Source organism: Kryptolebias marmoratus, linkage group LG6 (assembly GCF_001649575.2).
Source record: "Kryptolebias marmoratus isolate JLee-2015 linkage group LG6, ASM164957v2, whole genome shotgun sequence".
NCBI lineage: Eukaryota > Metazoa > Chordata > Actinopteri > Cyprinodontiformes > Rivulidae > Kryptolebias > Kryptolebias marmoratus.
Window position 1 is genome coordinate 4885011 of NC_051435.1, and position 17065 is coordinate 4902075.

Consider the following 17065-nt stretch of genomic DNA (forward strand, 5'->3'; position numbering starts at 1 on the left):
TGTAAATGTACATCCAATAATTACTTTGAGAGTTTCATTAAATTCTGTCCACTGGTTCATAAGATATTTTGCTAACATGATAGACAAATGAACACACAAACATTACCTCTGATTTGCCTTCAACAGCAGTGATAAAGAAGCTCACAACTTTTATTCAAGTAGGTCTTGTATATGAACCAAAATGTTGATGAATTATAGAAAAGCTTATCGTTATTTATAATTTTTCCAATAATTCTATAACAAACAGCAAGGAAACACATCAGGCAGATTGTTTTTATTTTTGTTTGTTTGTTATTTAGTTTTTTTTCTCAATAACTTTTATCCCAGAAATCTGGGTTGAAACAGGATGCAGACAAATCTGACCAATGATGACGTCTTTTCCACCTTAAAAAGATGGTTACAGGTGGATGCTCCTCATTTTAATAAAAAAATACAAGACTGTCTCTGCTTTAATACATTTTCTTTATAATCAAAGATTGTATTTAGTGTCCTTGCATCGTTTTCTCAAGTCTGCTCTGATTCTACTGTCTGGAAAACATGCATTAACCACACCACAAGAACACTGAAGTAATTCTTTCTACAGATCTTATAGAATAGAAATATTTGTGCTGAATTCTGTGTGTACCAAGTATTCATTTAGTGTAAAATGAGTTGATTTATTGGTCAAGTTTCCTGTACATGCACTGGGACATTTCAATGAAGTTGAATAAAACTGCAGTTTGAAATTGAAATTGAAATTAAACTCTGCAGGTAAAGACACTGAAAATAAATATTGAGGGGGAAAATGTAGTGACTTCAGTGCTGCAACACGCTATCCTGCTAACATTAAGTCCTTTATATGTCGAAAGGTGAAGAATGCCAGCAACCTCCAATCCTCAGGAAGAATCTGTTTGTAAACGTAACGTTGCAGCCGTCTGGTGACTTCCTGCTGCTGAAGCAGCTGGAAATGACTGAGATGCTGCTGCTCGTTGATCTCCGAGTTCACCTTTACAGTGAAGTGTGTGTAGAGTTGTATACAGAAGGAAACTGTCTGTCCAGAACTTAGATGCACGTCTTGCATAACGCTATTTGGTCTTTGATGTAGTCCCTGCAGGGGCAGATTCGTTTGAGGGACTCGTCTGATCTGACACAGCTGAAGAGCAGAGGATCCGACTGGAACAGACATTGTTTACTGCTGCTGTTGTAGGCAGGAAGCACGATGTGATCACTGGAAAACTCGGATGTTTGACAATCTATACTGTAACTGCAAAGAGAAGCAGAAAGCAGAATAAGTGGTCAGAAGTTGCATGGGCATAAGTTCAAGCTTTCCAATCAAATCACAACATCAGACAAAATGTTCTTTCACATTTAACCCTGTCAGGACGTGTTGACACACACACCATATGTCATTTTTATAAAGCTCAGACAAAAGAGATCCACTGAAATAGAAATATTCTCAAATATGATAATAAGGATAGCTTTATAATTTTTAGTAGTTCTTTTAGTAGTGAATAAGATCCTCACTATTTTGAGAATTTTTGCAATATATTGCATTTAAAACCACAATTCATAGACAGAAAAAAACAAAAGAAGTCATCTGTACTTACCTGGCAAGCGTCTTAGCATTGTTAAGGTGTGAAAAGAATGCGGGTTCACAGATAAGCCCTGCCCTCTGACACGCCCGTTTACACGAAACGCCTGGCTTTGCTGTCACCACCTGGAGCGCGCTCAGAGGCGGCCAGCTCTGTGCAGCTGAACAGAAGTCCTGAAGTCAAAATGATAATAAAAGAAGACAAAGGGAACAAGATGAGAAAAAGAGTGTAATCCTCCATATTCCCAGACCTGCTGATGCAGATTTCTCTAACCTGTTTTTCGATCAGAACATTAACCCTCTGCAGCATGCCTTCACAGGTAAACTCATAGGGAAGGTAAGGCTTGATCTGGAACATAAATGTAAAATAAAGAACACAATTTTATTAATAGTGAGATGATAAGTTTCCAACCAGGAAATGGTTTGACTTTTCTTTTGAGAAAGAAGAAGAAAAGAACCGTATGAAGACACTTACACTGTGGTTGAGAATAGCAGTAATAGCTCTCTGCACGTCTGTTTGGTTGTACATATCCACCATCCATACATACGGCTCTCCTATTGCCTCAGCATAAGGGTGCTGAGACGTCACCTACATAAATATAACAACCATAAAACACATTTGGTATATATTGGCTGAGGTTTCAAACAACATGGACCACAGAGATGCCTTATACAGGAGCCATACTGTTTCACTGACCTCTCTGGTGTTGGGTTTCCCTTTGAAGAAATCTGAATTCAGGCTGCTCTGTGGAGGTTTTAACCTGGGGTTCAGGAAAATGCAGCCATTGGCCAAAGCTTCCAGAGGGGCGGGTCCTTCGTAGGGGAACGACAGCCCTACAAAAACCTGCAACAACAAAACGGTCAAAACTTTAAGGCCATTTAAAAGTACAAAAGCTGAAGAATAATGCACTTCTAGCCTCACTGCTTTGGGATCCTGTCCATTTCAGAATCCAGTTTAACATTTTACTTCTTGTTTAAGAGTCTTAAAGTCATGACACCACCTTATCTTTCAGTACTTTTACATCGTCACACTCCAACCAGACCTCTGAAAGCCACTTAATCAGCTCTTTATGAACATCCCCAGATCAAGGCTCAAAACAGACACCATTCACTGGTTTTTAGTTTTATTTAAGCAGGACACTTTAAAAATAAATAAAATAAGCTTGCACAATAAAAGTGAGATTATGTTGTTATATTTAACTGTATTTGAGATAATCGTTCTTGTTTTTAGACACTAATGGATTTATTCTTTACTTCTTGTGTAGCAATTTGGTCGGCAAAGGCTGTTTTAGAAATGAGGTTTATAAAAAAAAAAAAGAAAAGAAAAAGAAACTTTGACTTGAGTTCTACTGTGAAACCACATGGTGGCAGCCAACACCAGCAAACCACATCCTGAAGATTAAGGCGCATGTGAGAAATTATTTATATACCTTTGCTATAGGTTAGTTTTCATCCAGTTTTATTCACAAAAAACTTAAACTATGAGAGAGAAAACTGAAATAATTATATAATGGTGACAGAACTTCATTATAGTTATAGCATACATTTAAAAAGCTCAGGTTTATGTGACTGTTATTTATTTTTTTATTGTTTCTCCTAATGTATTTGTCCTTTTAAGCTGGTAGTGTACAATTCATCTGTCAAAACTATTTTCCATGACAATTTTTGATTTTGTATGTACATCAAGAGATGTTTTTAAGTTTTTGTTGGCTAAGCAATGGTGACTACGGTAAAGTGTCTTGATAAAATTCATTACTGAAACATTTAGTATTTTGTTTTAACATTTCTATTAAAACATCATTTTGAAACACCTTCATGCTCTGTTTGTGCAATCAAAGGCAAAGCCCTGATCTGCAATCAAAGCAATTTATTTTATTTATTTTGATTATTTATTTGATTAGGACAGTGCACATTAATCAACTTTACCACAATTCACAGCAGTGTAAATATGCAGGAATTGGCACAATTGCTAAATGTCATCCTTTGTCCTAAAAGCTATCAAATATCTCATACTAAGACTTTTTCTTTCCCACAGCAATTTTGAACAATTTTTATTGAAGTTCATTCTTATTGTAAAGTTTAAAAGGTACTCATTGCAAACTATAAAAACATATAAAAAGTAACCTTGAACTATATCAAATGGTGCAGTTTGCAGGAGGTGTTTCCCAAATATATTGATATGCAATCCTGAAATGCGGGTACGTACTCAAAGACAGCACTTGGCTGAATCTGCTGAAAATCCTGTGTAAGCTTATCTGTAAACTTTACTCAGCAAATTAAAGAAAAAAGTACAAATTTTATTTCTTAATTTATTTTTAAATCAGTCTTCATGAGTTAAAAACAAGCCTTGCATTCCTTTAACACTGACTGCTGGACCTTATCAAGTATCTTAAAATAGTATTTTGTTTTAATATTTGATTTATTATGATAAAGTTGATAAAACTACCAGGTGATCCAAAACAAAGCCCCAAAACTTCACACTTCTGTCATCTCTTTAACCATTTAGTAAGCATAATTGGAATTATTGCTTCTCCTTTCATCAGGCAAAATCCTTTTCACAATTTCTAATTAAATTCTTTAATCATCCACCCACAGAAATAATGCCCAGGTGAGCTCTTATAACGGCTGGAAATGCTTTTGATGTGCATCTTGGAGAGATAGAAGACCAAACCTATGCAGACTTCAGTGGATTTTTGCTTTGAGGCACTGGAAAAAGAAAGGTGCCCACTCATCAAACTAAGTGGGAGGTAATGATTAGACCTCAGGAAAAGAAAGCTACGTTAGGATTCCTCCTTGAAAACTGAACAATGGGCATGATTTTGTAAGAGTCAGAAACATGAACCAGAACTATGGAAAAAAAAAAGTTAACTGAACATTTAAGTGGTTCAGTGAGATTTGAGACTCCAACCTAAACAACCCAGAGCTGCTCGTAGTCTAAGAGGAGACGTTTAGTTTTGATATTTATTCTCATGTTTGAAAGGAAAAGTTTCACTAAATAGATTGTTTTTGACCAACACTTACTTTGCTTTGTCTCAACAAGGTTTGAACCTCCGATCCTGTGACGATGCCGTGGTTTTTCACGTAACTCGGAATCAGAGCGCCGTCGTCCACCGTCCCGTGGACGTCCAAGTACTTGTGGATAACGTCCAGGTAAGCCTCCTTACCCTGCAGTGCAGCAGCAGAGAGGAAAAGTGTAAACTTCTTCAAATTAAAAACCTTTCCACTGGCATTACTACAGCTGTTTCTGATGTTACCTTCCAAAATGCTGCACGCTTTCCGTACACAAGGGCCTGGCTTCGTCTCTTGGTAGACTTGAGCAGCTCATGTTCCTCAGAGCTCAGCTGGTGCTGTACCACAAAGCCGAGGAACGTGTTGTCTGGTGTATGAGCTGTGCGGTGTAAGATAATATACCTCAGTTAGAAAACAAACAAACAAAAAAATTAACACTCAACATTTTCTCTAGAACTGGGGTGTCAAATCCAGTGACCCAAGGGGGCCAAAATTAAAAATTTGGGGCCAATCACAATCAATATTTAATAAAAATTACATAAATTAACCTTGGTTTTAGATGTATTATGTCAAATCATCCATATAAAAATATCAATGACCTTTTCCCAGTTACAGATTATACAGAATTTAGAGCAAACAGACTTTAATGAACACAGACAAATAGATCAAACTTAAAAAAGCTCATCATTAGCAGTCATTTCTTACGCCTCACTCAGCTTTTAAATGAATTTTTTAACATTAAAACAGACAAAAACCTGATCATACAGAAATTAAAACTATATATTGTTGGCTTCTAAGTCACTGTCAAGAGAAAACTCCACTAATTAGGCTCAGTTTTTTTAAGCAAAATAAGAAGAGGTCGTGTAAACTAGAGGGCCGGATGAAATGTTACAGGGGGCCAGATCTGGTCCGCGGGCCTTGAGTTTGACACGTGTGCTCTAGAATCTGCTATTGAAAGACTTAAAGTTATAATTGCTAAAAACAACTTTTTTTTGATGAATCAGTATTTATTTATTTGTGAACAGCCAGATTCGATGTTAAAAGACAAATAGGACCAAAGATATGCAGAAACATACGGAACATGGTGTAGAACTGCATGGGGATCAGATTCAGGCCACCGAATGGACTTCTAAGATTATGCTTCAAAGCCCAGTGTGCATGATTAAAGTCTGGTTCTGTCCCGAAAGAGTCCAACACACGGACCGCACACCTGATCAACACACAGAGACAGAAACGGTGTTAAAGGCCAGCTCTGGTATCAAACTATAAAAAGTGCTAAAGTAGCAAAACTTCATTATTACTGAAAATAAAAACACATTTTACATCCGTTTCCAATAATCCCCATTTACCTGTGACTGAAAATACATTTAGTCAAGTAGTATTTCCAGTAAAACATGTCAGAACAATTTAAAATCATGGTTATTCAACCTGTTTTCTGTTCGTATACAATAAGAAGAAAAAGCTTTAAGACTCATAACAGAATTCATCACTTAATGCCATAAAAAGCGGGTGATCATGTATTTGCCTATGTGTTTTACTAAAATATATCACTGGATAACACTAAATTAACTTTAATGAAACTCAAAGTAATCATTGGATGAACATCTACAGCTGATTAACTTTTGGAGTCAACTTGACTCAAGACGGCTGCCACAGCTCATCACATCAACTCCCAAAAATGGCTACAACTCAGTAAATTTGTCATCGACAGGAGGTAACACCGTGGTTGTTGCAACCAACGCTGTAAAGAAGCAGGATTTAGCCGACTGTAATGCATCGAGGTGGGATAAAGATCGAATCAGATTTGTCAAGTTTTTTTTATTTTTTTAAACACGAAACTCAGTTATAGATTAGTCCAGTTGGATTTTGACATGAGTTTTTTCATGGTAGATAGACCAGGTTAAACATTATGTCTTGGCAAACCATAAAATTACAAAACAAAATCCCTAGTTTTATTTGGATATCAGTTGTTCATAAATTGTAAGCTCATATCTGATCAAAAGTTTTGTGCAAATTCACCAGAAACTGTCTGAAATTCTGGAAACAGTCAAACAAATTGACTTGACCTCATCAACTTATTAAGACTTTTGCCATAATGTTGTAATTTCTGTTTATATTGAAAAGTGTAAATTTACAAAAGAAAAACAAAACACTAAAGGGGTGAACCCATTTTGGCGTCAGTCTCCTGGAATGTTCTTAAAATAGTTTCCATTTTCATAGTGATGAATATTTGCACTGAGCACATAAAGGAGAGGAGAAACTTTGAAGCTGTCCTCCTCCCACAATTTGCTCTTTTGATTAAAAAAAGTACCAGCAGTGGAACAAGCACATCTTTTTGACCTGCAAAAACAAAAGAAAAAACTTAGCATTTGAAATGCACTTTGTCCTAATAGAACAAGGACATTTAAGTTGTGTGTGTTAGAAGCAGAAACTAAACTTTTCCATTATTCTGCAGTTTTCAAATGACTTTTTTGTTCTCGAATATTCTGTTCCTTCAGTACGGTCGTTTTGTCTGCCCTTTTCTTTTTTTAAAAAAAAGATTACTCAATGAAAGACCTTTACAGTCTTTCTGCGCCGTTCCTCTTTTTGTCATCGTCCTTGACACCCAGACGTTTATTTCTGAGATCTTCCTATTATGGTCTAAGGCGTCAGCTCGCTGTTATTCTCCTCTCAAAAGGTAAAAATTTACACATCTTGTCTGCAGACATTTTTGTCATCTCACACTTGCAATATCAAGTGAAGAACCTCAATCAGTGTTTTCTGCAATTCAGCATCATTCGACTCCAAAAGCTTTTATTCCACTCAACATTGAAACCTGTCTTTACCTTTACTTTTTTAAGAATAAATCTTTACATACATTTCTAGAATTACAAATGTCACTGAATTGAATACATCTTGAATTGTTTCGAAAAATACTTGAGTGACCAAAAAAGGGGTAATGTCTAGGCTGATATGTGCCAATATTTAGTGTTTATCTGCAATTTTTAGTTTATTTTTCTTCCACAATGGATTTAGTTAGACTTTGCTTAAAGAATTAAAATAAAATTTTGTCTCAACAATCATTTGGTACTTTAAACTGACCAGAACAGGCCATAAGAAGGTCTTTATATTAGGCAAATGTCTCAATTTTGTACAAAATATAGATGAAAAGAAGGAATGCATATCGCCCACCACCAGTTTTATTTCAAGATGGCTGCCACAGCCACATCTAGAGATCTAATAATGCTTGAAGTATATCTTGAGAATGATTCTCAGCTTCTACCACACCAAATTTTAGCTCAATATGTGGAAAACTGATCGAGTTCCAGACATTTTTGTGTTGGCTGATGTTGATTAGCTGTGGTCGCCATCTTGAACTTTAATCAGGTGTAGCTGTACATCCAATGATTAATATTTGTGTAGTGGTTCAAAAGATGTTTGTTTTATCCTTTTGGAGCTGGCAGAAATTACCTGAGAGCACTTTGTCGCATGTACTTGCATACAGCAAAGCTGTCGAGGTCTGAAACTTACTTGTATTTGTCCCAAGATGTCCTTAGCACAGACCGGATCTGTCTGAGACCGACAATGTCTGTATAGATCAGCTTTGGTTCCAGTTTTGAATGAAGAGGAGGGCAGTTCCCCGCTACGTTCCCCAAAAAACTAAAGAGGCAGAAAAATTAGCGATCAGGCAAAGAAACAAGCGAAGTGTATTTTAGTTGATAATGTGAAAGCTATAAAAGGGCTTAAATTATCATATATACACATCACCCCCTGATTTTAAGTTCTACAGTCTTTTTGCTCCTATTTGTTCCCCTTTAATAAACAACATGGATGAAAACGGTGTGTTCACTCACGTTTTCAGGCTCGGTACGGAGGCCGACAGGTGGAGGTTGTGACCCAAGATGTAAAGTGTGGATATAAGATCACTCCACTGAACGAGCTCCCCCAGGGGCCCGCCTCTGAAAGCATTCTCTGCTATTTTTAGATTTGCTTCATCTGTAAGCAAACCAGGATGCACCAAAATCTGAGAGAGGAAACAGATATGAGAATCAATGTTTAACACTTTCAAATCTGCCGGATATCTCCCAAAATTTGGATTTTTTCAGCTTTTCTGACAGAGCTTTAAAAGGCTTCTCATCATTTAAGTGACAGAGTTGCATGACTCATTTCCTGCAATGACAACGAATGTTCTTGTCTTGCATCTCCTCTTTTATTGAGATGTTTCCTGTTTTCACTGGGAATAAAAATCAATAAAAAAAGAAATAATAATAATAAAGATGACGATAGCTTGATCAAAAACATCCTCAAAAAGCCTCAAAATGTAAAAAAAACAAAATGTTTCCTCCCAGATGCTCAATAGGAAGCTGTATATTTATCGCCCAGCCTTTTTTTTTTTAAAGAAACTAGATGTAAGCAGTAACATAAATATGTTTTCTATAATCAACAACTGAACAGGTGTCTTTCTTGGTATCTGCAGGCAAGATGCTCAAATCTCCCCTGAAGTCTCACTTACTGCAAAAAACCTTAAAATTTGAAATAAACAGCTGGATTAGATAAAAGAGGGATGTCTCAGTTAGAAGAAAAAGCAATAAAATCTTTCAATTATCAGAAAAAATATATTAGATCACCTTATAAATTGCTTTTCTTAAACTAAATTCTGCACAAGTATGAATCACCAAATGGGTGTAGTGAAAAGAGAGTGTTTCAGTCTTTAATGAGCTTTTTAATCCTGATAATGGACAAAAACTTGTTTAAAACTAATTTATCACAGAGTGCAGAGAACAATGTTTGTTACCAGTTAAACTGTGTCTAAAGAAACATAATAATAAAAATAATAATAAGTCAAAGCCCTCTGGGAAGCAGAAGCATCAACATTTGCCTGATGAATAATTGAAGACCAAACTGAGCTCCACTGCTTGGTTAGCTAGAAAAAAAATCATTAAAAGGTGACAGAATGTTTTCACCTCATCTTCTTTCTCACCTCGCCTGGATTCAGCAGTGGAATCAACACTTAAAATGAAAAAACAATAATACTAATAAAACAATACAGAGGAAAGAGTGAACTTTGATTCTGACCTCAGGGGAAGAGAAAGAGAAAAAACAAAAATCTGTCAGTGTGAATCTCAATAGTTGCTGCCTTCAGCATTTTGAATTTGTGTTAAAGTTTATCTTTTGAGCCAAAAAATAATAACAATGCTTGAGGTTTTAAAGCTCACTGCATCAGTTCTTGTAGCAGTTATGCTAAACTTAAGGCTTGTTGGCTTATTGATTTATTGTTGACCTGTGTGTAAAGTAAAAAAAAAAATAATAATTTTGTTCCCATGTTCCCAATGTTAACTTTGGCAAAAAAAGAGCAAATGTTTTCAAATTCTCAGGACTTCTTGTCCATGATGAGAGGAATAAACACAGTTAAGGACTTGTTAAACCATACCAGCACCACATCTAGATGCCCAGATTCCTACAACTGGGAACCAATAATCAATAAATAAATCACTGACTTTATTTACCTGTTTAACTTTCCACTCCGCCTGGTTGTTTTTGGCTGAAAGGGAGCGTCCAGCCTCCACCCAAATCTCCTCCATGCTTTTAATTCGTTGCTGGATCCACTTGAACTGGGTTTGATCAGCCAGAGATTGGTATAAACCTTCTAAATCGTTGCGTACCACAGCTTTGTCCGATCCCGGCTGAGAAAGTGAAGAAAGCACAGAAAAAAAATGGTTCTCTTGTAGCTCAGCTTTGGACTTGTGTATAAGACACAAATTAACTGAGAAGCACAAATTATTACCCATGTCAGTACTACAATTTGGGGCAATCATCTTACTTTCTACTTTGAACTCTTTCAAATTAGGAGTTTTCAAAAATCATTTGTAGTCTTTTTTCAATCATAAACGTTCTCTTATTTTTTAAGACTTTAAAAGCATTTTGATCCTGCAAAATTGTGGAAAATTAGCTTTAGAGACAGTGAGAAAAAAAAAGAGCATTTCTAAAATTCTGCTGCTGTAATGTGCCAGTCAGGACACACAGTTGTGAATTCTTTGGACCTTACCTTTACCGTTTCCGCTGATCGTACCTTTCGGCCTGGAAGAACCGGACACCATGTCTCTACCTTTACACAACATGCAAAGACAAACAAAATATCACTTCTTTCCTTTGGACAAACTTACTCTCAGTTGATGTTCTCAATGAGCAAAACGAGTAAATGCAACATAAGCAGGGAACAGGTTTGACCCTAATGACCCATACACAAATGGAGACATCAGCCCTAAAAAAGCTGACATCTCCTCTCATTTTGACTCAAATTGCCAACTGTTAATGTGTTTAAAACCACCTGGGTACCTCACTAAGGTAAACGAGGATAGAGCACAGTGACCCGTTCACACCGTAACTCGTGTAGCAAGGGTCACTCTTCCACATGTCCTTCATCCACTGGCGCCACAGAAATCCACAGAGAGGCGCAACAGAAACAAACACATTATCACTCCTAATGCAGTGCCTGATACAGCTCTCATGAAGAAATGACTAAGTCATTTTAATTAAAATGAGAACGCTTCATTACCTTCACTTTCCCCTTACAGTCAGGAAATCCATCTGTGAGAGGCAGTGGACAATTTTTATCTTCTTCAGTGTCCTCCTCTGAGAAAAAACACAGTAACCACCTTTATTCTAAAGGCTTAACTTGGCAGATATTAACAAATAGAGGAAAAGGCATAAAGTAACACGCAGTTCTTTATTTTACTACAATAAATTCATTCGTACTGACTCACTTTAAAACACTCAAATGTCTATAAATGAAGTGATGTTTTAATAGACTAAAATATTCTTTCTTATTCTTAATCTCATTCAATACAGACTAAACAAAACAGATGCTTTTTTACTTTCGCCAACATGAAATTTTTGCCAGTAATTTCTTATTTGATAATAACTGAATGTATGATATTAAAAAAAAAAAAAAAACTTTTTACGTGACCAACTTAACTTAGGCTTAAAACTTTTTGTTTTGAAATTTGTAGACTCCAAAAATTCAATTTTACAAGTTTCAGATCCTCTTTTACAAATAATTTTTTAAGAATTTTATTTATAAAGTCCAAAATACAACAAGTTGACATTATTTGTTTCTCCTGTGTAAGTGAGTATTTAGGGCTTGGTTTCTTCAGCTCTCCGTCTTTCTTTACTATAGTGCAGCTGTCTAATAAGTATAAATAATTATAATAAATAAATAAAATGCAGATGGTTTGTATTTCTGTAAGATTCCCTTAAAACTCATTCTTTTTTTAATGTTCAACTCTCTGTGAATGCACGCAACATTCACTGCACAACGACCCCAAATCAAATTATATATGAAGTTATTTCATGCGTCAACATGCCGTGAACAACAGTGGAGTGATTATAAAGCTGTTGAGATTAACACAAATAAAACTGAAGAGATCGTAATGAGCTCACCATGGGGCGTTCATAAACTCCCTGTTGTTGCTCATAATGAGCGAATCAAGTGGGTACTTTAGTGCAATGATAGATCAGATTATTCCTCTATTCATTTTCATTATGTGCGAATAAATAAGAGTATTAATACAGCAACATAACAGAACGTATGTCTACTTCTTTAAAACCAAGGTTATCTCATTTATAAATATAAATTCAGAGATTGTAAGATAACCTCAACAAGTTTGTTTCAACTTATTTCAATATTATAATTGTTTCTTAACAACAAACATATTTACATCAAACCACAGATGTTTCTATAGTTTACCAGCTGAACAGAATTCATTGAACTTGAAAGCTGTTAAACTTTATTCTTACATCCACTTGTTTTTATTTTCAAAAGCATAAATTAAATAAAATCCATCTTTTATAATTCATCAATACATTACATTTCATTTCTAAAATTGGCTTAAGATTTGGTGTGATATTTCCAAAGTCTTCACCAGATACAAAACAATCTAACTTTTAACAAAATATCACAATTATGATCAATGAGGAATTTTATTGAATGCCAAACTATCAGCTGATAGTTTATTAGAAAGTGGAAGGTTTCAATGGGCCAATAACCAGAGGTGTGATGGTTTCATCTATTTTTACAATCAAATCCTTTCTAACCTTGTCAAGACCTGGCATAACCCATTTTTTATTGTTAAAAGTTGCCCAAAAACAACAAACAAAGCTAAATACTTTGGTTTACTAACTGGTCAGAGTGTAGGAATCAGTTAACTTTGACTTCTGAAGCCAGTTCTAATTAAAACTAACCTGGCTTCTCATCTGGTTTCGGCTCTTCCTTTTTCTCCATTTGTAGCTTTAGGAGCTCCTCCAGTTCAGTCACTTGTTGCTGCAGCTGCCGTTTATCCGAACGCAGCTCATTTATCATCTCATCCCTCATCTGACCTTTGGCCTTCTCTGCCTCCATCTTCACCTGAAGTACATGTAGCTCCTCTTTTTGCTCCTTCAAACTGGGTGAAAAGGAGACTGGGAAATAAAGGAAGAGAGTTATATTTCTGCTTTAAGTTTCAGCTTACAAGACATAGCTCTTCATTATAGGGTCAGTTAGCAAATATTTCCAGTGCTACTTGATTAAATGCAATGCTACAGCTGTAGTTAAAAATGTTTTTTAAGGGGTTGATACCATGTTCAGGCCAAATCAGGGTGAAAATTAATCAAGACTCAAATTATTTGCCCCATAAAGCTTTACCTGTAGGTTGTAGTAGGATACTCTGACTAAATGTTTTGTCTATTTAACAAAATCTTACATACAACTATGATAATTTTCAATAACAAAGCAGTTTTGTTTGTACAAATTTAATCATTTAAGTTAAAAATGATGTTTAAACATTTTTGCCTTGAGTGGAAAAAATAAACTTCATAGTGCTGAAGAGATAGCAATTAAAACCCACAGAAAAAAGGAAAGCCTTCATAAAATATTACACTAAAGAAGATAGTATTTTGGGTCTGCCTATTTAAATCTTGGTTGTAGGCAAATATTTTGTTTTTAAAAGGTTTTATCACACTAAGCACAGATTACAATTAATTTGGACTTTTTTCATGCTTTGTTTATACATTTTCACTAATCTTTACACTTGTGTATTCAGCTTTATGTCAGTTAGGAGGATTTATTCTTCCTATTAAGAGATAAGCTCCCCTGAAAAACTTCTTGTTCCACATGCAGACGACTGAGAAACAAAGCAAACAAAAACAATAATTAAAGCTTATATATGTGAACCATGTGACTGACGACGCTAGGATAGAGTCGTGGCCACCATCTTGCTAGGTGCTACACCTATCAATGTGTACTGTTTACTTGTCAAAGCCACACATTTTTAACATCTAATGCATCCTGCATACGGTGTCATCAGTCCAAAACTGTATAAAATAGCCTTATTTTACTTAAGCAAACACATATTAATGGAGGAAAAGCATAACGTAATGATACTGTCCAGAAACAGCTTTCTTACAATTTTTTGAAGATTCTGCAATGCTCAGCAGTTCATCCACAAACCTGGCAAACATCTTTATCACATCTAAAGGAAGGGGGAAGAGAAAAATGTCAAGTAACAAATGATCTGATGACATGAAAAGGAAATTAAATGTATTGACAAGACCTCTTATATTAAAGTAAAAAAAACACAAACCTCTTTTGTTAAATAAACTTCTCCGCAAAGAGCAGAATAGTGAAAAGCCTGATTTGACTAGATTCAGTCCGCCACTACATTTATGAAACCTTTGTTTTTTTTATCCACCGTTCCTTTCACTAAAAAAAGTCCCAATTTAGTTGTTTTTAAGACCAACCCTACAACTGAATAAGATGTTCTTAATGCAAATTACTCCTGTGCACAATAAGCACTCAAGTGTGCCTAATCAGTCTCTATTCATTTGACCTCCACTGGTGAATTGTTGCAACTTCAAACAAAAGTAATACACGTGAGCATGAGTGCTTAAAAACTATCTGAGTTAACATACAACACTCCAGCTCTGCTTAATAGCTGCCAGCAGTGTGTGTGTTACTTGCTTAGTTGTTTTTTTGTCCCTACTGGTTACGATTCCCTTTCACAAGCCTATCACTTCTCATTACCTCCGTGCTTCTTCCTCACCTTGAGCCTTACTTGTGTCCACCCACTCGATACTCTTTTTTGTCAACCTGTGGTCTGCAGTCACACTTTTGTCCTCTTGGTCAACTTTACTCTACAACAAGATGAGCAATGTTCACAGATTTTATTTAGACTAAACAAAAAGTATTTTAAAAGAAGAAGAAAAGTTTCATTCAGGTCTACATTTAAACAACTATTCAAGTTAAAACATTCACATTAGAAGCCCATTTCCACCACTAAAAAATTAAAATTATCACACTTTTTACCATTTTTTGTTGTTTTAGTGGCATAAATAGGGTTTTATGCATTTAAGCTTTACATACATTTAAAAATATTTTTCGGTGCAATCAAAATTATGTTATTTACCATGAAAACAGCAGCAGCATTTTGTATTCTCTTTAAAAATTAACTTCCAAACATGTCACTATCTTTCACATGAAGCTTGTGGATGCAAATGATACTGTTAACTACAGTGGATTTACTATAATAAAGAATGGATTTTATGTTGTTAATGAGGCTGTGGATGAGGATACATACCAGAATAAAATACGGCAGACTCAGACACCACATGACACAAATCCCCAGCAGCAGAAACAAAATCCTCTTGAGAGTTTGCTGTGGCTTTCTCATGATTCACAGGGGCTGGATGTTGGTTGGCATGTTTGACATTTTAACAAAAGAAATAATACATTTAAATGGAATGTTTCTCCAAAACACAACAATGCAGCAATCAGTGCTGAGCTTTTCTTGTGAGTGAAATTAAATGCCTCTGCGGTTTTAAACAAAACTGAAAAAGAATGACTAGGAGGTGATGATTTTTTTCTTTTTTAATGCATTTTTTAAATACATTTTAAAATGTGCACTTGAACAGACAAAACAATAAAAAATGCTATTTGTAATGAAATGTTCTGTGTTTTTGCAGACATCTTGAAATAGATTATGAACAAAATAAGGGTTAGTACAATGATTTAACCTTGTGGTGTCATTTTACATTGCATAGTGTATTGTGTGTCAATTTGTTTTTTTTTTCCAAACCTTTAGTTTACTCTTAAAATGCTTCAGTGATTAGGATAAATGAACCTGGCTCATTGATGCTAATTAAAACTGTTCATCTTTGGTGTCCAACCATGGTCCTCGAGGGCCACCATCCTGAATGTTTTAATTGTTCTCCTGCTCCAATACACCTGATTTACTGGTTGAATTAACACTTTGCATGTTCCCAAGTTATGCAGAAGCCCATTAATCATCATGTATTCAAATCAGGTGTGCTGAAACAAGGCAACCACCAAAACATGCAGGACTGAAGCATTTGAGAGCCAGTACTGGACAACAAAACTCATGAGATCAAGTCTATAAGAACTGCAACATAATGCCAACAATTCTGCTGATTGTGGTGAATAAAACCATAAAACACATCAAAGTCCTGGTTCATTTAAGCAGGTTCTGGTGGTAGATTTACTCAATAAAGCCATTGATGTAAAACTAAACAGTAGTTACTTTAAACACCAATCATTTCAACCTGAACTTTCTTCAGTAAGTCTATTTTAATGCACAGTTTAGATGTTGAATATTTTAAACCTGGGAGGGATGCTTCTGTTGCTGCTGCTTCCTCTGTCCTGTCTGCCAGGTGATTAACAGCCTCTTTCCACACTTCATCATGTCAGATATGAGTTTGTTTTTTGCTTGCTGAGAAAATATGCACTGTCTGAAAGAATTAGGGGGCCAATTAGGCCAATTTTAACACACAACTCATGAGAGCTGTCCACTCTGTTCAGGATCCACTTTGAAGATTTCCCTCAATCAGTGCCTTCACAGCTGGAAACTGTCAGAATAATGAGATAATGTTTGAAGGAACAGGATGAGGAAAAAAAAGTATAGGTATCAAACCAATTTGGCCTCTCAGCAGCTGCAGAAAACCAAAGTTTGTGTAAAATTTGATAGAATTATATTGTCAAGCAGGGTTAGCCAGAATAAAATAACTTTCGCTTGGGTGCATTCCTTTTGAATCAGCTCAGCCATGACCCACGTAGAAGTGATGACAAGCTGGTAAGGGTGGAGCCCAATGACTTATATGGATAGACATGACATCACGTGACTTTGGATGAGCTAAAAACGCCGCTATCTTACGATAGTAATACAGCTCCGCTTTTGCGCTTATCTATACAGGAATGCCTTCTTATTATGCTGCATTTTTCTGCACAAATCTTAACGGAAAATGTCCGGACGGCGTTACATTTAATCGGTAAGTGTTTTTCTTTTAATAACAAGGTTTCTTAACAAGGAGATTATTGCCTGAGTCTAACTTTACTGCAGAAGACGAGCATCAATACTGGACGTTATTAGCGCTCGTTTTAACGTAAAACTTTCTGTTATGCTTCTGTGAAGTCAAAGTCTCGCGTTTAAACATAAACATGTGTGGTATTAACTGAAAAGT

At 35.7% G+C, this 17065-nt stretch overlaps 1 protein-coding gene across 2 annotated transcripts in view; it reads right to left on the minus strand.

Moving 5' to 3' along the window:
* Positions 1-259: 259 nt before the first annotated feature.
* The window catches only part of LOC108238485 (alpha-1,6-mannosylglycoprotein 6-beta-N-acetylglucosaminyltransferase A-like), a 21867-nt gene continuing 5061 nt past the window's right edge, over positions 260-17065 (minus strand). The window contains exons 1-19 of one of the 2 annotated variants that reach the window (XM_017420614.3): positions 16210-16797; positions 15169-15273; positions 14635-14725; positions 13999-14064; positions 12800-13015; positions 11115-11191; positions 10895-10984; positions 10605-10664; positions 10066-10242; positions 8413-8582; positions 8090-8218; positions 5656-5789; positions 4825-4958; positions 4592-4735; positions 2268-2414; positions 2046-2159; positions 1845-1919; positions 1587-1744; positions 260-1243 (exon numbers count right to left, since the gene is read on the minus strand). In XM_017420614.3, the coding sequence (XP_017276103.1) occupies positions 1042-1243; positions 1587-1744; positions 1845-1919; positions 2046-2159; positions 2268-2414; positions 4592-4735; positions 4825-4958; positions 5656-5789; positions 8090-8218; positions 8413-8582; positions 10066-10242; positions 10605-10664; positions 10895-10984; positions 11115-11191; positions 12800-13015; positions 13999-14064; positions 14635-14725; positions 15169-15261 (2277 nt within the window). In that variant the 5' untranslated portion in view covers positions 15262-15273; positions 16210-16797 and the 3' untranslated portion in view covers positions 260-1041. Of the gene's footprint in view, positions 1244-1586; positions 1745-1844; positions 1920-2045; positions 2160-2267; positions 2415-4591; positions 4736-4824; positions 4959-5655; positions 5790-8089; positions 8219-8412; positions 8583-10065; positions 10243-10604; positions 10665-10894; positions 10985-11114; positions 11192-12799; positions 13016-13998; positions 14065-14634; positions 14726-15168; positions 15274-16209; positions 16798-17065 lie in introns of those variants that run through there. The other variant, XM_017420613.3, reaches the window with a different exon arrangement.